Source organism: Caretta caretta, chromosome 3, assembly GCF_965140235.1.
Source record: "Caretta caretta isolate rCarCar2 chromosome 3, rCarCar1.hap1, whole genome shotgun sequence".
NCBI lineage: Eukaryota > Metazoa > Chordata > Testudines > Cheloniidae > Caretta > Caretta caretta.
In genome coordinates, this window is record NC_134208.1 from 18,139,881 (window position 1) to 18,161,001 (window position 21,121).

Below are 21,121 nucleotides of genomic sequence, written 5' to 3' on the forward strand. Positions count from 1 at the left end.
GGTTAGATGCGACTGAAGAAGAACAACTTGGATATCTTTTTTTCCTTAAGTGGGTGTCCCCCCACCGTTTTTCCCCAGAAGCAGGTAGTTCCCTGTGTCTGGACATGAATGGGCTTGTACAGGTGTCACTGGGGGCCCTTGTTTTTATGATTCAGGCAGCCATGTCTGACCAGCAAGTGGCAGGAGGTTAAGATGGGAAGTCAGGGAGAGCCCTACTTCCATCTAATGGAGGCCACACTGATCCCTAATACAACTCCATTCTAGTAAGAGCTTGGAAATTCAGTGCACTCCACTGATGCTCAATATGCTGTAAATCAAGTGAGACGTTTACACCACTCTGTGATTCGTCTCTAGACACTACATTGTCCGCTACCTCCCTTCCTCCCACCAACAGGCTTCTACTGAGCAGAAACAATTCCCATCAGCTCCATCACTCTGAAGTACAGATGATGGAGAAATGCATAGAAAGGTTACAAGGGTCACGTGTCATGGAAAAAAAAAAATCCCATGATAACACAGGACCAATTTGGGACAAATATATTTCTCCTGCATTTGAAATATGACATATTTTTCGTCACACAATTGCCATATTTTGCAATGTGTCTTGAAAAAATAAAAAACTCCAGAGCAGGAGCAAAGGCAAAGTAGAAAACAGATCAGCAGGAGTTACACAGAAATGGTTCTGGCCACTTCCCGCAGTACTGCGGTCAGCGACTGAGCAGTCTTACTTTAAAGGCCCACTGTCAGGTATCGATGGCTTTCGTTTATTGTTAGGCTGCTCCTTATCATTAGCCTAACAATAAATGAAATGCAAGCATAGCTTGGGACCCACACATGTGTGCACCATCATCAACTGGGGATCCCCTTCGCTGCTCTACGCTCCCTTTTATAAAGGTTTGATCACTTTGATTTTGCATTTGGCTTGAACACACAAACCAGGAAGTGAACAAGCTTTCACAACAGAAGCAGCAACTAAACAAAAGATGCATGAAAAAAGAGACGTGCTTCAGAAAGAATCAGATCAACCTCTGGCGTTTCTAAGGGGTGATGTGAACAATAAAATCTAGAGAGAAAGAAAATTCAACAATTACCAATCTTCTAAAATGTAAAGCATTTCATTGTAGTGAATTTACCTATAGCTAAGGGGGTTGGCTTGGAAACTCTGTAACTTTGAAAAGGCATGTTTCTGACTCTGTATATTTGGAGTAGGAAAAACAAGAAGACATACAAGAGACATCTTCAAAAATCCTATCAATCATCTATGGAGGAGCACAGGAGAGACAGGCTCGTTGTTCTCTGTTCCGGTGTCAGGTTCCACCCCAGCAGAGAGCAGCCCGGACAGGGAAAGTCCCTCTTCGCACCCAGGCCTGGAGCATGTTCATTCTCTCGTGCTCATGTGCAGTCCTGTCACTCGCTGGGGCTGCAAGAGGGTGGACTGTGCTTAGCAAGGATGGAATCGGCAGAGATTTAGCTGCTAAAATCTGAGAAGTCTCTACTGAGCACATGCAAACTGTGTTTTATCAGAGGCTCATAACGGTAGGATTTCTACAGTTTTCATGGGTGTGGCAAAAGGCACCTCACTGACACAGAGACCACGCCCTGCCAAACTTCAAGACGCTGCTCCAAAGCATAGGGCTGCTACAGCATTTCCAAAAAGAGGTTGTCAGAAGTTGTGGCTGAAGTTTTCCAGAAAAGTTTAGCCTGAGGCAGGCATCCTACAAGAAAAATATCAGCCCAAATGGTTAAAGTTTGGTAACATTATACGCAAGTGAAAACAGGACCTGATACTGGGAAATGCTGGGCAACCCAGCAGCCTCACCAGCTCCACCTATAACAAGCTCATTAATCCTGTAAAACCAACAGAGCAAAGAAAGCATGCAGCATTCTGTTCCTTCTTGTGCAGCCTCGGCAGAATCGTTTACTAACTTCCACTTGGTCACATCTGTGAAATCCATTTAAGGCAGGGGTGGGGAACCTCTGGCTGGGGGGCCGGATCCAGCCCCTGGCTTCATTTCATCCGGCCCGCAGCAAGTCTCTGCTCTGCGGGCCAGAAGCCTCAAGCCTCGGCACCTCCTCCCCACGCGCAGGGCTACAGCCGCAAGCACTGACTCAGCGGCATGTCCCTTCAGCTCCTAGGCAGGGGGGCGATCAGGGAAGATCTGAGTGCTGCCCTGTCCCCAGTGCTGGCTCCGCAGCTCCCATTGGCTGGGAACTGTGGCCAATCAGAGCTGTGGAGGTGGTGCTTGTGGGCGCGGGCAGCGCGAACCACACAGAGCCGCCTGGCCCCTCCACTTGAGGCTGGACATGTTGCCACTTCCGGGGGGGGAGTGCAGAGCCAGGGCAGGCAGGCAGGCAGAGCCATGGGGAAGCCCCAAGCCTCCGCGCCCTCCCACCCCACACAGGGCTGGATCTGCAAGCACCGGCTCACCCCATTGTTGGAGGAAGGCTCCGAGCCTCTGCACCCCCTCCCCTCCTGCAAGGCAGTGTTGGCCTCTGACTGATTTTTTCTGTGGGTCAGCGGCCCCTGATAGAAAAAAGGTTCCCCACCCCTGATTTAAGGCAAAGTGGGCGAAGAGGTGTCAGGGTAGGCCCAGCCAGCTGGCAAAGAAGAGTGAGGAGTAAAGAACCCAAACAAACCCCTCAGATTCCCCCCAGGCTGAGTTGGCAGGATGAACAGTTAGACTTGCAAATGGAGCAGATTTGATACCGACGTCATTGAGGGGCAATAAACATGAAATGCCACAATGTTAATTGTAGAGTCACTTGTCAGAGTAAAGCCACATTTTAAGCCCTTGAGCTAGTCTTATATGCCAATACTCATCCTCAGCTCTACTCAAGTTCAGCAATATTATATAGAATTCAAATTTCTAGTAAAAATTAGCCTGTACTTTCAGGCTATAACAAAATGGTGTGATCACATTCTCTCTTGCAGCACTTTTACCGTTACAGGATAATGTAAGATCCCTATATAGGTGTCTAGCTAGTTTATAGATAAGTTGTCAGTAGATGATGCTGAAGAATAAAAAATATATAGTTCCTGAGCTTTGTAAGGCCAATCGAACTTCTTGCTGTGCACTTCAAGTGGCTTCCACTCTTGAGCTCTTAACATCGGAATAGTTTTTACTGCTGTACTTCTTTGTTGTGACTGACCAGAGACACTGAGGGCTAGATTCACAGAAGGATTTGAGTTTCTAACTGCCACTTTAAGCACCTAAATCCCAGAATCAGGCTCCACCTGGATTCACAAAGCCCTCGCTCAGCTGCCACCCAACCTGTAGGTGCCCAAACTCACTCTGCAGCTAAATTTTGCAGTAAGTATTGCCTAGGCACCCATTTCTTCCTCTGTGCACCATAGGTGCCGACTCCGTGGGTGCTCCGGGGCTGGAGCACCCACGGGGAGAAAATGGTGGGTGCTGAGCACCCACCCCCAGCGCCTCCCACCCACCCCCAGCCCTGCTGATCAGCGACTCCCACCCACCATGACAGCTGCTTCACGGCATGCACGGAGACTAGGAGGGATGGGGGAGGAACGGGGACGCAGCCCCACTCGAGGGAGTGGGAAGGATTGGGCGGGAAGAGGTGGGGTGGGACCTCGGGTGGAGTGGGGGCAGGGCCTAGGGCAAAGGCAGGGGTCGAGCACCCCTTGGCAGTTTGAAAAGTCAGCGCCTGTCCTGTACATGTGCACTGCTGCCCCTCTCCAGGCATCCAGACGCCTACGCCCCAGGGCAATGCACAAACTGGGGAAAATAGGTGTCCCGCTGCCTAACTCGTCTGGAGGGCCCAATCCAGTAAAAGTGCTCAGAGCTTGCCTACCAGATTGGGCCACACAGGAGAGTTCATACAAAATGGAGGAGCTCCCTCCTAACTTTTAGCCTAGGGGTTTGGGTAAGCACCTGGAATGTGGGAAACCCCCAGATCAAGCTCTCCCTCTGCCTGAGCAAGGATTGGAACAGGGATCTGTCACCTTGCGGCTGCATGCCCAAACCACTGGGCAATGGGATAGTCTGGTGTGGGGTTCACTCAGTCACTTCTGTTGAAGCCATGGCACTGAGGATAAATTAAAAAGTCTTTGGGCCAGAGAAAAACACACATGAGCTGGAGAATGACTCTGTGGCCTGCTGGTTAGCGCACTCACCCAGGGTGTGGGAGACATAGGAGCCAGCCCCTGCTCCACTGACTCTCAGCATCCACACATGAGGAGACATGAGACTCTGTACTAAGCAGCTGCCCAGGCCTTCTGCTGGTATTAGCTGCAATTGCCCTTTTAACCAGGTTCAGTGTCTGCCCTAAACACAGGTTTCAGAGTAGCAGCCGTGTTAGTCTGTATCCGCAAAAAGAAAAGGAGGACTTGTGGCACCTTAGAGACTAACCAATTTATTTGAGCATAAGATTTCGTGAGCGACAGCTCACTAAATGCAACATGCAGCACAGTGTAATGAGACGAGCCATTTTCAAATCTTTCCTCACACTTTGGTCAGAATCCAGTTTGTCCAAGACTGATCTGCTCCCCTCCCTCTGCAACTTTACCATTCATAGCAGAGCACATGATAGTTTTTGAAGGGCACGTATTGAAGACCAACGCTCTACCCCACCTACTCCAATGTTTTCTGCAATGCCACATGTGCATCCAGTATTTTAAGGGTACTCCTAAATCAGGACTGCCCAGAGTTTAGCAGCATGCAGTGAATGCAACAGATTACAGGTGCCAGGTTACAACATTCCATCTTGATCAACACTAGTGTCAAAATGGGGCATTAAAGGATGCCACTTGTAGTCTGTGTGGTCCACATCCTGTGCCAAAGAAGAGGGCACCCACTGGCTGCATTTATGGGTAGTAGCTGCATTTGAGGTGCCCTGTCCTACTTATAATTTTATTGTGTAAATGACCCAGAGCTGCCAACCCAGAGCAGTATCTCCCTGACATGAAGAAACACGCCTTAGGTCTAATGCATCCAAGCATTAAGCACCTGCTGGAAGAGCAGAAGTACAGACTTTAATTACTATGAATGTAAGCTCATTCTCACTCAATGAGCTGAAACAGGCATGCTCAGATCAGTCCGACATCTGAATCAGAGCTGAGAGACAGCACACAGTCTTTCCTGAGGCAGAAGCAGCAGCTAAAGAGTGGGGGCGGGGGAGTTTAAATCTCAAACTTTTCTTTCAAGAAAACTTAGAACAATGCAGAATGGTTACTTCTCGATCAAATTTCATCAGCAAGAGGAGGAATTGGAACCTAATTCAAAGCTTATTCATACCCTGCAAAACACCAGGAAAGTCAATGGAGTTTCTGCACCAGCATAAGTCACTGCAGAATTTGGCCCTGCTTGTCCATATGGAATGGGGCTCAGCTCACAAGTTGTGAGTCACAACCAACCATGGTTCTTCATTAATGAAAGCTAAAATTAGGAGTTAGGCCTATTGGAACTAGTGATGATCAGTACATGAGTAATATTGTGTAAATTATAAGTCTCATCCCACTTCCTTTGACACATGGGTCCTGCAGGCATTGGATCACTTCCTATATGCATACACACACTTTAATACACCACAGAATGGATGGAGCTGGAGAAGTTCTCATAAATCTAGGCAAGAGGGAATGACAATGATGTTAGAAACCATGGCCAAATTTTTCAGACTTGGTTGCCTAATGATGGGCACCTAAATCACTGTTTAAGCACCTACATTAAAAAATGGCCTGATTTTGAACTCTGAACACCCCATTACAATCAGGCAAAATTTATTAAAGTACCTACATATGTATTTAAGTGTCTAACTTTAGACAACCAAGTTTGAAAATTATGGTCCATATTTTTTCCTCTGAAACGTAGTGCCCTCTTTTCAAAATGAATTTATAAACCCAAGTTTACTTTTCAACTATTTATACTTGTTTATTTTTTGCATTGTATATGAACAATGAAAAGAGATAGTTTCACTTTTGTTTACAGTCACTTTCTAGTCAATTTCACTTGCAGACTCTCCTGCATTAATGAAACATTGCCATGTTTGGGTTGCAAACACTGCAGGAGGATGCCAGCTCAGAGGGATTTTTGGTTGTTTCAAACTGTTTCTGTAGGATTCTTTTTAATTCACTGAAGTTCTGTTGGATGTAGATTGTATGAAACCTGCTTTCACAAGTCTTTCATCTGGAGCTAAAGTTTACCAGACCCTGTCATTTGAGTAATTGCATAAACATTTTTTCATTAATTCATTGGCATCTGCACCTTTAGCACAATACAAAGGGCAGGAAACTTACTGTAGCATCATTTTCCTGCAACAGATTGTGTGTGAAATGGGAGCAGTTGCAAATTGGCTCTCTTGACACCTTCTTATCTATGCAGTTAAAAATAACCAAGCAGACTTTTTCAAAAAGAGAAATGTTTCCCTCTTCTAAAGCACACTTTTGTCAGCAGCCCGGTTCTATTCAGTAGAGAAATATGTATGTACGGTCTATTTAAACTCTACCACTCATTGCACGTGAGTTCGGACCCTCAGGGTTTCTTCTGTTACAGCTGACAACATCCACCATGCCTAAAGTAGTGCAAGGAGCTGCATTCCTTACACTGCTTTAGGTGTCGGGATGTCATCAGCTGTAGCTGGGGAGACAAACATGTCAGCCCCAACTCAGGTCTTGGCATGTAGAGCCTTTCAGTTCAAATTCAGATATTATACGCTAACCAGCCCCTTCGCCCCGCCCCACTTTAATTTACATGTGCAAATCTAGTGCATGTGGTCCGAGCTCTGGAGTCTAAAGTTCTCCATTTAGTCACAAAACAGGCTCTGGAAGGGCAACAACAGTTCAGGTTTCTCCCCGTGCCTCCAAACATGACTTGGCGGAATCACCTCTGGGTTGTACTCTAGGTTTGAACAGTGGTGCGAGTGCGGGGATCAGGTGCTTCTGCCTCCAGGTCGCAAGACCAACACAAAAAGTTCCATAAGCTAAGTCAGGCCACACTGAGTCCTGTGCAACCACATTGCAGCTTCTCAATTTGCACAGGTGAGACTGGATTGTAATGCAGTAAACAATTCTGTTGCTAATTGTAAGGGGACTGTTGCCCCCTTACTAACATTCAGTGGGGGTGTTTTGGTTGGCTAGCTCCCAGTACTAAAAAGGGGGAAGGGTTGATGGGGAATCAGGACCCTGAGATTGACAGCCCCCAGGAACAAGGGGAGAGGCCAATGCTCCAGGTCAGCCTGAATGACAGGGCGAGCAGGCTAATCAGAGCGTCAGGAGGCCAGGGAGGTCCCGTCCTCCCTGTGAGCTGGATTTACCTGGGTCAGACAGAGTGGGGCCGAGCTAAGGAGAAAGCAGGGGCCCAAGCTGAGCTGGGGAGCAGAGCTGGGACAGATCCAGAGGGACCAAAAAAGCAGCCCGGAGAGAGCAGACCCTGTCCTGGGAGCAGAGCTGCAGCCCCAAAGCCAGAGGCACAGCCCAGAGAGAGCAGACTTGCCCTGGGAGCCGAGCTGCAGCAACCAGAGCCAGAGGAGCTAGAAAAGCAGCCCAGGAAGCAGGTCAGTGCTGGGAGCAGAGTCACAGAAGCAGCCTGCGGAGCAGATCAGACCTGTCCTGGGAGCAGAGCTGCAGCAACCAGAGGCAGAGGGGCCAGAGAAGCAGCCCAGGGAGCTGGAGGCAGAGCAGCAGCAGCAGTGCTGAGGCAGAGTGGTGGAGCTGGGGCTGGAGCAGTCCGGAGCTGGGTGCGGTGAGCAGCTGGGGAGAGCGAGGGGGACCCTGGGCAGCAGGCCCAGCACAGGGAGATGCCTCAGCCAAGAGGCTCTGGAGGCCAGGCTTGGATCGTAACCCCGACAGGCGGGGGCGACACTGGGAAGAAGGGTCCTACCACTTAGAGCCTGAGAGCGTGTGGCCACCACCAGAGCAAGTGTCCAACCGACAGCATCCCTGCAGCACAGCCAGGGCCTGAGCAGGAGGCCTGGGACTTACAAGGAACAGACTGTGAACTGCCCGGACATTCCAGAGACACTGTGATGTTCCCTGCCACAGAGTGGGTTGATGTGTTTCCTTTAACCTTTCCCATTGTTCCTTATTCTTTTTAAAATTGTTGATTAAATAACTTGCATTTGCTTTAATTTCTATGTAATGGTCAGTGGGTCAGAGAAGTGCCCAGGGCAGAGAGCGTACCCCGGAGTGGGGACACCCTAGCCCCTGTCCTAGGTGACCACAGCAGGGTTGGGGGTCGAGTCCCCCAGGAATCCTGGGCCCAGCCTTGTTGGGGTTACGAGGACTCTGCCAGACAGGAGAGTGGAAGGGGAGTCCACAAAGGCAGGGAGGCCACTGGATAAAGGAAGTGGGAGCGAGGACTCAGATCCTTTCGCTAGCCCACTTCACCGGGGTAGTGCAGAAACCAAGAAAGTTCCTCACAATAGCGGGACTATTCCCCCGCTTACGCAATGCACAAGGAGGAACAGAATGCTGCTGACGCTCTCATAGCTGTGCTGGTGCAATGGCCCCAGCATGGCTGACACCAGGCACATAGCTAAAAGCATGAGTCTCTGCAGCTTGAGATAAAGAGCCAGATTTCTCAAGCTCAGCTCTGTCATAGACCCAGACCAGAGGTTCTCAAACTGTGATCTGTGAGCTCCATTCAGGTGGTCTGCGGATAGTTCCCTCTAAGGTGCGCGCCCTTCACACAAGAGAATGAAGGGCCACCCACCTAATTAGGGGAGCCATGTCTGCGTGGCTCCCCTAATTAGGTGCCTGGAACCTGGAGAAGACACACATGTAAGGTGAGGTGGTGACCTGGGGGGAGTAAGGGAGTGGGGCCAGCGGGGTGAGAAGAATTTGGGACATGCAGGGCTGCGGCAGCCAGAGAAAAAGATGACTTTCCCCAGCTCCAGGGCTGCAGCTGCCGGGGAGAGACCCCCCTCCTTCCCAGCCCCAGCTCAGGGGCTGCTGTGGCAGAGGTGAGACCCCCCTCCTTCCCAGCCCCAGCTCGGGGGCTGCAGCGGCAGGGGGAGAGAGGGCACATCCATCGCATTAGAAAGATAAGACTACAGATATTAAAATATGAGTTGTGTGCTTTTAAACGTAGAACAAAAAACTATTATTATTATTAAGGTTTTTTTATATAGTGCTTTTATCCAAAGCACCCTACAATAGGTCAGCTAACGGTACAAACAACATTTGGAAAGATCATTAAGTGATCCACCGAGACCCTCAGCGATTTTCAAGTGTTCTGAGAAAAAAAAGTTTGAGAACCACTGACCCAGACAATCTGTGGATCAGGTACAGAGGGGGACACAAAACCACAAACCAGTAAGCCCCACAGGCTCAATTTACTTTTGTCACTACAGTTAGGAAATACGTCTTTGAATACACTAAGGCTGTGTCTGCTGGTTCCCTAGACGCCTTCGAGGAGCAGTGGATGCTGTCTGGAATTCTCTACTCGGTATCCCCCTCTGAATCCCTGATTTTGACTCTCTGACCCTCGCTCCTTTCCCTGTTTTCTCATTAGTTGTCCCCTGGAATTGGTTGGACTCTGGGTCTGGTAGTTCCTCCCCTTAGGCTGGGGTGAGGAGCCTTTGGCTGTGGGCAGGCAGATTCCCAATAGGTTCTAGCTGCCTGAATTCTCACACACCTGAGGTCCAGGTTTCTCTTTCCCTACACACTCCCTTCTTAGGGGAACGCACTGGAGTCTTTTTGTTCACACTTGCCCCCAGGGTGGTTATCCAACTTCCACCCACAAAAGTTGCATTTCTTGGGTGGGGAACACCCCCGTAGTTCTGTTTCTGCCCATAAGTCTTCACACCAAGAGCAACCTGATAGGCTACTCACCTAGCTTATTTCCCCTTTGCTTTGGGGCAGAGCCTGCTGTTGTTCCCCATTTTTCTCCTCAAGTAGGGATTCTGGTCTTGAACTGGGGCTGGGGTTCCTCCCACCATTCTGGTGGTAAGGGTCCCTGTCTGACTTCTATCAACAACCTAGGCGTACTCTTCTCCCCTACATCTTGTTCTGGGCTACCTCTCCCTTTCCCTGGGGAGGTCCTATTTTTGCTCCTTGGTCTAGGGTTTTCTGATTTTTCTGTTTGAAGCCCCTTTTCCTCATTCCCTGTTGCCACTGCTTTTTGCCACAGGGGACCCTGGGACCCATCTTCCCCTTTTAAGGGAAGGGACTCCAGTCAGTTCCCACCATGACTGGATGAGGCAGCTTATCTATTACCTGGCCCACTCCCATTTGAACTTCTCCTTCATCTCTAGGGGGAATCTCAGCCACTGGGTAGAGTCTCCTTTTCCCATTTATGCACTCCAACTCTAAGCTTCTACCTGGCAACATTCATAAGAATACAAGAACGGCCATACTGGGTCAGACCAAATGTCCATCTAGCCCAGTATCCTGTCTTCCAACAGTGGCCAATGCCAGGTGCTCCAAAAGGAATGAACAGAACAAGTAATCATCAAGTGATCCATCTCCTGTCACCCATTCCCAGCTCCTGAGGCTAGGGACACCATCCCTGCCCATCTTGGCTAATGGCCATTGATGGACCTATCCTCCGTGAATTTATCTAGCTCTTTTCTGAACCCTGTTATAGTCTTAGTGTTCACAACATCCTCTGGCAAGGAGTTCCACAGGTTGACTGTGCATTGTATGAAGAAATACTTCCTTTTGTTTGTTTTAAACCTGCTGCCTATTTCTTTCATTTGGTGGCCCCTAGTTCTTGTGTTATGAGAAGGAGTAAATAACACTTCCTTATTTACTTTCTCTCCACCAGTCATGATTTTATAGACCTCTCTCATAACCCCCCTTAGTTGTCTATTTTCCAAGCTGAAAAGTCCCAGTCGTATTAATCTCTCCACATATGGCAGCCGTTCCATACCCCTAATCATTTTTGTTGCTCTTTTCTGAACCTTTTCCAAAGTCCAGTATATCTTTTTTGAGGTGGGGCGACCACATCTGCACGCTGTATACAAGATGTGGGCGTACCATGGATTTATATAGAGGCAATATGATCTTTTCTATCTTATCTCTCCCTTTCTTAATGATTTCCAACATTCTGTTCACTTTTTTGACTGCCGCTGCACATTGAGTGGATGTTTTCAGAGAACTATCCACAAGGACTTCACAATCTCTTTCTTGAGTGGTACCAGGTCTTTACCAAATCCCTTTGAGTCCAGTGAGCGTCTTGAGGCAGTGCCCACCAATCCTGCTGCCACCTCCTGCCCACTCCTACAGGAATGGTTAGCAGTCCCTTTTTTTGCCTGTCTCCAATAGTCACAGTCCACCTACATTCCATTACCACGCAGTCCCACTTTATAAGCCTCCATCCCCCAAACAAACCACTCCCTGGGTCCCTGAAGGAGTTCCCCTCATCTCCTTTTTCTTTTCAGTCATCCTTGGTGTGGCAAAGTCACCCCTCTTCTCCCCTGACTCTGGTCCTTGAAATAGCCAGACCTCTCTCCTGGGAAAGTCCACTTCCACAAACCCTTCTGAGAGTTTGATCGCTGCCTGTGGCCCCAGACACAGGTATTTATAGAGAGGCTCTGGAGAAATTGTTGCATTATTATGATTTTGGTCTATATTTTGCCCCTCTTCCCCCCCCCCCCAACCTCATCACTGCAGTATCTGAGCGCCTCACAATCTTTATTGTATTTATCTTCATACACTCTTGTGAAGTAGGGCACTGCTATTATCTTCATCGTAATGATGAGAAACTGAGGCACAGAGAGACTAAGTGATTTGCCCAAAATCATATACGAAATCTGTGGCAAATCAGGATTTGAATCCAGGTCTCCGACAGCCCAGACTGTTTCTAAACAGCAAAAAAATTAAAGCAACATTTTAAACAGATAACGCCTCCATGTGCAGTCAGTCACTTTTCTGGCATCTCAAAGAGGCGACATTTCAGTTTAACTTCTGTTTACAAGTATATAGAGTATTGCAGTGTATTGGCTAGCGTGCATCTTCCCCTCTGTCTCCCTTGGGGTTTCATACTGCCTCCCTTCACAATCATCGCTGAGCACTGTCCACAGAAAAATTAATAGCAACTTTGACCATTGACTTCTACGGAAGAGAACCACTCAACTATGTATTGGACCATGTACTGCTACCAACAATTCTCCCTTCACTCACATGTTAAGGGTCTGCATTTTAGGAGCAGGAGAAGGAACGTTTTCTCCTGTGGCACCATGATTTCCCAAACAGTCTTTATGCTCAGCATAGCAACAACCATGAAGTCTTAGGTGAACATGGATTGGTTCCATGATTTTTTTTTTGAGATATATACCAATGCCATATAAATAACTTCCTGCATCAGAACATACACCCTCTTTCCTCCTATTTGAAACCCTTTGGACAACTGTTAACTCACACCAAGAGCCTTGTCTACAAGTAGAGTTGCACCAGTTGAAGATAAGTTGTGATTTTTAAACTGGTTTAGATAAACCAGTGCAGAAGGCTGCATGGTCACTCTTATCTCAGTTTAAGAGTGGCTTCAGATCAGTTTAGCTGATTCATAGATTTTTAAGGCCAGAAGGAATCATTATGATCATCTAGTATGACTCCCTGTATAACACAGGCCACAGAACTGCCCTAAAATAATTCCTAGGACAGATCTTTTAGAAGAAATACCCAATCTTGATTTTAAAATGGTCAGTAATGGAGCATCCACCATAACCCTTGTTAAACTGTTCCAATGGTTAATTACCTTCACTGTCAAAAAAGTATGCCTTTACTTCCAATCTGAAGCAGGTTTGTCGTAGACTTAAGCTAACCTGATTTCAGACTCTCAGACCAATTTACGTGTTCATGCTGAGAGTGTTATAGCAATTTAGTTACATTGGTTTAGATTAAATCAGTGCACAAACCATAATTGGCATGGCCCCTCTCCTGTAGCTCAAATAGAAGTTATGTGTTTGATGCAGGAATCACTGGGTGGAATCCTATACAGGAGGTCAGACCAGATGATCAAAATATTCCCTTCTAGCCTTAAAATCCGTTAAGCCCACACAAGGCACACAACACCAGAAGTTCAGTGAGGCTGGTTTGGTGTGGAAGGGGACAGTGTGAAAGGGGACAAACTGGGTTTCAAGAGAAAAAGTCCTTCAGCCCCTGTAGAGACCTAGGTTAGAGCACTGCGGGGTGGTAAGGAGGAAGGCAAGGGGCTTAGCTGGTTTTGTCTGAGGTTGTTTGTTTGCCCATTGTAGCGAAGGCCAGGAGTACAAACCCTCCTCCCCAAATTACACAGCTGTGTTAGAGCCATTGAGAACAAAACGCTGTCTACCTTTCCCTTGCATTAACACACGGCTTCCGTTCACTGCCCAGTTTTCAACACGCTTGGATAATGGACCTCCCCCTGACCTGACTGAACCCATTCACTTCTCCAAACCCAATATCTAAGTCTACTTAAATGCCATTCAGAAGCTGTTAGCCTGTCAATTTCTGTGATAATTTGGTGAATGGACTTGTCAAACAAATTGCCATTATTACGGGCTGACTAAATGCGAGCAGGGAGAGGAGGCTCTTCTCCTACCCCTGCTACCCCCTACCCCCATCAGCTCAGACAAACACAACGAGCCAATTAGGAGGTAAGTGACAAAGGCAGCTCACAATTTAAGCCAGCCCTGCTTAAACAAAAAGCACGCTAGCAGCCTTTAAACCTAGGGAAATTTCTTCAAGGGACGTTCACAAAAGCTGCAGAGCAGTTAGCCAGCACGCAGGATCCAGGCGAGGCGTTATTAGCAAACATTTCTATTGTGTGGGCCTCAGGTTGGGGCCGCATTGTACTTGGTGCTGTAGAGCCATAATCAATGAAAGTTCCTGCCCCAGAGAACTGCTATGACAGATATAGGTGTGATGGCCAACAGCAGGGTTGAACCAGGGACCTCCAAAGCTAAAAACATCAGCTACTATAGTTTGAGCTAAAGAGCTCTGGAGCTGGGGGCTGTAACAGACTAGTGTCCTTGGTGGAGGACCTGTAACATACCCACACCAGTGGGGTACATAGACTGCATCTCTTGGCAAAGCTTTCAACTGGTGCACTTTAAGTCAGCACTAAGGACCACATTTAGTCCCATTCTCATCTGTCCAGCACCACAAGTGAGTGAAGTGCAGGACAGTACACAGAACTGGCAACGCTGCATGCCCCAAGGAACCTGCACGTTAAGGCCTAGTCTTCCCAGTTCCAGCCCCCTCTGTAGCTGCAGTGGTATAACCCCCAGCAGGCAGGGTAAACAAGGAGAAGGCATGATTTACACCCTTCAGCTTACCCCAGTTCCAAACTCTGTCAGCACAAGCAAAGCTGCTATTTGTCTGCACTAGGGGCTTCTGTCAGTGCAGCTGCATGGATGGCTGAAGCCGGGGCAAATCCCCAGTGCGGAGAAGGTACGAGGCACTCTGATGGGTGCAGACACAAGTGATACACACAGATGGCAGGATACACTAGGAAATCCATAGGTGAGGATGACTTGAAGGCTGCCCCTCACCCCCAGCTGATTTAGGACCTGCAATGAGCTGCACTCTGGCCAACTGCTATTCTTGAGCGGATCCACATCGACTTAAATGGGGCTGCACCTAGGTTCACACAGAAAGGATCAGGGCTTAGAACTAGTGCTGGACTTGGCCCTGAAGAGGTTACTTTCCTCTTCACAAATCCTACTGACACTAATAGGATTTCATTTGGAACATCGTGAGCTCATTCCCTAAGCCTCTGGGTGAATTCACAGCTGGAATTTGTACAGCACCCAGCAAAGTGGGGCCCTACTGCTAATGGGTGCCTCCAAGTGCTACTGTAAATGTCCAGCAAGTCAGCTTACACATAAGTCCAAAGGGCAGAGCGTGTTTTGTTTTGACAGCAAAACTCACTGCAAGGGTGGAAGATGGATGAGCTTGATAAGTTTATGGAGGGGATGATATGATGAGATTGCCTATCTGGGACTGCTAGTAGCAAATATCTCCAACAGCTGGAGATGGGGCACTAGGTGGGGAGGGCTCCGAGTTACTAGAATGAATTCTTTCCCCAGTTCTGGCTGGTGGGTCTTGCTCACATGCTCAGGGTACAACTGATCGCCATATTTGGGGATAGGAAGGAATTTTTCCCCAGGTCAGATTCATAGATATTAAGGTCAGAAGGGACCATTATGATCATCTAGTCTGACCTCCTGCACAACGCAGGCTACAGAATCTCACCCACCCACTCCTATGATAAACCTCACCTAAGTCCTCAAATCATGGTTTAAAGACTTCAAGGTGCAGAGAATTCTCCAGCAAGTGACCTATGCCCCATGCTACAGAGGAAGGCGAAAACCCCCCAGGGCCTCTTCCAATCTGCCCTGGAGGAAAATTCCTTCCCGATCCCAAATATGGCGATCAGCTGAACCCTGAGCATATGGGCAAGATTCACCAGCCAGATACCCAGGAAAGAATTCTCTGTAGTAACTCAGATCCAACCCCATCTAACATCCCAGAGACCGATGGCAGAGACCCTGTGAGGGTTTCACCTTCCTCTGCAGCGTGGAGCACAGGTCACTTGTAGGTTTAAACTAGAGTAAATGGTGGATTCTCTGTAACTTGAGGTCTTGAAATCATGATATCAGGACTTCATTAACTCAGCCAGAGGTTAGGGGGTCTATTACAGGAGTGGGTGGGTGAGGTTCTGTGGCCTGCGATGTGTAAGAGGTCAGACTAGATAATCACAGTGAACTCTTATGGCCTTAAAGCCTATAAGTCTAAAACAAATTAAAAGTTTTTAGAATAGCAAGAATCAACAGGGATTTTATCTGGCTGTGTATTAATCCTGTGGGTTTAAATTTTGAATTTAAATTCATTGTGGGTCTTGAGGTTAATGTTCAGAGACCCAGGAGATCAGCATTCTAGTCCTGGCTTTGCTACAGACTTCAGATGCGACTTTGGATCCCAAAATCTCTGTGCCTCAGTGACCCCATTTGTTAAATGAGGATAATACTCCTCTACTTCCCAGGGTTCATTAATGTTTGTAAAACCCTTTGAGGTCTTTAGCTGGGATGGGCTCCAGAAGTGCAATGTATTCGGATTACATATGACGACTAGAGAGGATACAACGTGCAGATAAGAAAAGCTACTCTTGCTACTGCATACCTGGGTATTTGTTCATAGCTCTTTTCTTTCTGGAAGAGGATGGAGACACAACTGTCACTGAAGGCTTCAATGCACAAACACGAAAGCGTGGAGAGTTTGGTTCCCTAATGACCATCTAGAACCACAGGGTCCTCAGCGTTGGCTCCACTGAACAGAAGCATGATGTGGCAAATCACACAATTTATTGCAAACACTCAGATCAGTCAAGGCAGCGGCTCATGCCTTATTAGCAGAAGTGGCTGCAGAATGCCTGGTTACCCTCCCACACACACACAGCCAGTTGCTTAAAGAACTATAACAAAAACCTTCAAAACTCTTCACATAGTTCAAATACTTCACATAAAAGGAATTTTTATTCTTACATCTCAGATTACAAGAGCCCCTAACGTGACACATGCTTAATTTGTCCGTCCCCCCCTTTTTAAAAAAAAAAAAAAAAACACATGCAAGCTGCTCTGGCAGTAGGATTCCAGTGGAAATCTGAGGCAGCATGGTCTAGGGTAGGGTCAAGACACCAGTGTTCTATTCCCAGCTCTGCCACCAACGTACTCACATGACCTAGAGCAGGGGTAGGCAACCTAGGGCACGCATGCCAAAGGCGGCATGCAAGCTGATTTTCAGTGGCATTCACACTGCCCGGGTCCTGGCCGCTGGTCCAGGGGGCTCTGCATTTTAATTTAATTTTAAATGAAGCTTCTTAAACATTTTAAAAGTCTTATTTACTTTACATACAATAGTTTAGTTATATATTATAGACTTATAGAACGAGACCCTCTAAAAATGTAAAAATGTATTACTGGCACGCGAAACCTTAAATTAGAGTGAATAAATGAAAATTCGGCACACCTGAAAGGTTGCTGACCCCTGACCTAGAGCAAGTCGCTCAATCTCTCTGGGCCCCTGCTTCCCTTCCCATCGTCTGTCTATTTATATTTCTCTTTAGGCAGGCACTATCTGTCACTGTACAGCTCCTAGCACAATGGGGCCCTTGGTCTCCGTCGGGTGCTGGAACAATTTTTATAGTGGGGGAGCTGAGAGCCATTGAACCAAACTGTAAACCCTGTATATAATGGAAACCACTTCAAGTCAGAGGGTGCAGCAGCACCCCCAGCACCTCTAGTTCCAACCCTTCTAGTCAGGGCCTACAGTAATACTTGCAGTGCTAATGCAGACCAAGTTCTGCCATGGCGTGTTTTGCCTATGCAGGGACTACAGATTTGGATCCTCAATAACCATTTTCCCTTGAAACAGCACTACCTTGTGAGTGCCTGCTTTCCCCGTGGGGGATGCTGCTCTACACACACAAGGAGACCTGCATCTGAGTCCCCGTCCTGCTCTCACCTTCCCCAAACGGACAGCGGTTGGAATTGCTATGGAAGCCCCTGGTAGGAAAGGGAGGGTGTGTGCCACACCCTCCTGCTGCTCGGCAGTAACAGTGATGGATCATAAAGGAGCATTAATGGACTCAAATGTGAGTCCAGTTCAGCCCTACCCAGCCAGGACAAAGCTGGCTACAACACAGGTTTTCAAAGGGCGAGGGCAGAGCCGGTACTTGGCATAAGCAGAGTAAGCAATTACTTGGTCCCCTTGAGCTGCTTGGGGCCTACCTGTTCGCTTTTTATTATAAGAACTTGTGTGTTTTAGTATTGCGGGGGGTAGGGGTGGAAAATGTTCCTGTTTTGGGCCCCCAATGGCTAACGCTGGCTCTGGGTGATGGCTGCAAGCAGGAGATAATGCAGAGAGAATAAAAAGCCATTGAGCCCATGGGGACAGACACTGTGACCATGTTGGACTTCCACTCGGGGACAGATCCCTTGTCCCTACAGCTGGTGAAATTCAGACAAGGACCTTGGGTGGAGGGAAGAACCTGGAGCTGGCTGTCCTACTTTGCCAGTGACCTTTGCCTCCTAAGCCCCAGGGAAGCCGTTTACAGCCCCACCAGAGAGGGGTCTGTGTGCTCTGCTCTCCTGGCCATGGCAACTGTGGTCAAACAGCAAGAGACCAAACATACATTCAGATCTCTTTGCAGGAGGGTCTAGCTTCTCTTTCCAGGAAATCAATAATTCCCCATTCTGGATGGTGGCAAACAAGCAATCTACATATCTGATTTGCCTTAATAATACTTCACGGGCAACCGCAGCAGATATGGGGAGTCCACCTGTGAATGTTTTCTTACTGTGCAAGAATGAGCATTTTATACCGTTCTGAGCCAGTGTCCCTCTACGGAGATGCACCACATTTGTCCCAAACTTTGGTGATATGTCAACCGGGCTGTCCCATCAAGGATTGTGGCAATATGATAAAAGTGTTATTAGTATTTATCTCTGTAAAAATAATTGCAGCTGGGAAGGTAGGTAAGTGGTAGGTATTGTTAGGAGGAATATTGTAGTTTTATCTAGTACCTTTCATTCCGAGGATACCAAAACACTTAATGCACAAATCAGTATTATGGTAGCACCCACAAAGTGGTAGGCTCTGTACATACCTAGAGTGAGACTTGTTCCCCGTTCCATAGCCCACAGTGTGAGAAAACTGGTGACAAAAGCCCCACAATCAACGTTTCAACGCAGCATCCAACCAACCCACAGCGCAGCAAGTGGGTAAGAGAAGGGAGACTTTGGACAAGGACAACAACAGGTGCCATGGACCTCACTGAAAACTTCCACAATCATTAGACTTCATGGAAATGCCAAAGCACAGAGATTCCTTGGTGGGATTTGAATCTGTGGTTGAAAGAAAGCGAGGTATTGCCAAGCTAATACTTAGACCACTGACCTATCCCCTCCTTTTTAATTGAGCGCGCTGTAGTTTTGAATTCATTGGTACCCCGTAGGACATGATTTTGCTACCACTGACTTTCTTATACCTGCTTTTAAAGTGGTAGCATCCTTCCAAGCCAGCATCCCCACACTCTATTGAATTGGTTTTCTTTTTCTGGTTGGGCTGCTAACATTCACTTTGTGCCTACCCTTACTGCTTGCCCAACTGACATTTATGCTAGTGCCTTAAGATCACAATGTACATCATTATGCTCTTGCCAATAAGGCTGGCTGGGATGTGAAGTGTCTATATTTTAGTAGGATCAGTACTTTCTGCACAGGAACTGAAATATAAAAGGCAATTTCAACAGTTGTTCCTAAGTAGCCCACCCCACACACATCCACTCTGCACCAGCTTGCTTTCAATGATGGATACAGAGAAAGCTCAGTGCTAAAGAAACTTTAAAGAGAACAAAACTACTATAAATTGGAAGTGCCTCAGCTCTTTCCATTCACAGGCAGATCTGCTTTGAATGGCAGCCACAGAATTGATCAGCCCCCAAAAGAGACGGAATCGCAGGCACGTCAGCCCCTTCAATACACTTTAAGTAAAGACTTAAACCCACCATATTCTAGTCCCCAACTGAAACTCCACAATAAACACCTTTATAACACAAATCCCTCTGCAACATGCAAAGGCATTGGCTCCCAAGAACCAAGCTGTAATGTTGTGATGTATTGAAACTGCAATTGTGTACTTCAGTCTAAATCTTTTGATGACAGTTCTTACTAATGACATTTTTCCACCAACAAACTAGAATAGGCAGCTCTCCTCCACTAAAAAGTTTTAAAACATTCTTTATAAAGAGTATCCTGAACTGTTCTTAGCTCTAAGAAATACACAAGTGCATTCAGAATTCGATCAGATATTCTGGAGTCAATATTGCCCCATCACTAATGAGCTGACTGATTACTCCTAATCTCATGCAAAATTAGATCTACATTGTTGTTTTATAGGCTGGAGTTGCTTTGACACATCTCACAGCCACAAGAGCAGCAGAAATCTAAATTTTAATGTGACTATTACAGCTGTATATAATAGTCATAAAACATATAGCATTTCACATCTTTAAAGTGCAGTACATGTAACTACTGTGAAAGTTTCATGATATATGCTGTGGAAAACAATGTGAAACTGATAAAGATGTCTTTAGAAGTGAGTACCAGTAATTTTTGAGCATTGTACAAGTAAACATAGGGTCAGATTCCATTCCATTTACTCACAGCTAGTAGCATCTAACTCTTAGTATTCCTATGGACTGCAATGAACTATTTGCTGATTAAAGGTACTATTTAACATGAGCAAAGATGTCAGAATCTAGTCCATAATAAAATATCCTGATCCTACTGTATTAGTTTTAACTTGTGTCCAGAAACTTCCCAGCCCTGTAATCTAACTCTTTTCCACCCTCTCACACATACATATTTCCATCCAACACCACAAACTTAGGAAAGTTTACATAATTCCCTTCCCCCCATTTCTTAAAGTTATTCAGAAATATCTCTGCTGAAATATTTTAGCTGGGGTTGCTAAGAAAGTTTAAATAATTGAAATCCTCTTAATGAAGATCTGCTTCATCATATTTTAAAAGAATTAAAAATTGTTCTCATTATAACTATTTCAGACCCGTTTGGATCCACTTTTCTTGGGTTGTTCTTGAAGAATATCTATTACAAACTCTCACTTATAACCAATACACTTCAAAGGATTAGAGCTTCACTCCTACCTGAGAAGTCTGAGGAAGTCTTAGCAAAGTTGCTGAGAGCTGTCAAGCACATTACTCCTAAGAGAAAGGTAGAAGTGGGAGACACATCTGGGCAGTTCATCCTTAAATATCCTCAACTGCTTGTTTTCTTCCAGAGAAAATAAATCTCTTTCTCCACCCAGCCTGATACTCCTCATTGCAGAGAGATCACTACTAGTCCCCTGGCTTGTGAATGATCACAGCAACCAGCCAGGAAGCAAAAGCACTCACTGAACACACATCGCTGGGAGTGAGTGAATGGATCCCAGAGTGAGTGAAACTGACGAATGAGACAGACCTACCTGGGCCTTGGCTGCATTCCCAGGGTCCTAAAGACCACCCTTCAAACTCCAGTATCAGAGGGGTAGCCGTGTTAGTCTGGATCTGTGAAAGCGGCAAAGAATCCTGTGGCACCTTATAGACTAACAGACGTATTGGAGCACAAGCTTTTGTGGGTGAATACCCACTTCTTCAGATGCATGTAGTGGAAGTTTCCA

The 21,121-nt window shown here is 46.9% G+C and overlaps 1 protein-coding gene across 1 annotated transcript in view; it reads right to left on the reverse strand.

Annotated features, from left to right (window-relative positions):
- Positions 1-20,883, reverse strand: part of EVA1A (eva-1 homolog A, regulator of programmed cell death) — a 312,742-nt gene extending 291,859 nt beyond the window's left edge. Inside the window, exon 1 of the mRNA XM_075126379.1 lies at positions 20,607-20,883. Coding sequence (XP_074982480.1) covers positions 20,607-20,706 — 100 coding nt within the window. The 5' untranslated portion in view covers positions 20,707-20,883. The remainder of the gene's footprint in view (positions 1-20,606) is intronic.
- Positions 20,884-21,121: the final 238 nt, after the last annotated feature.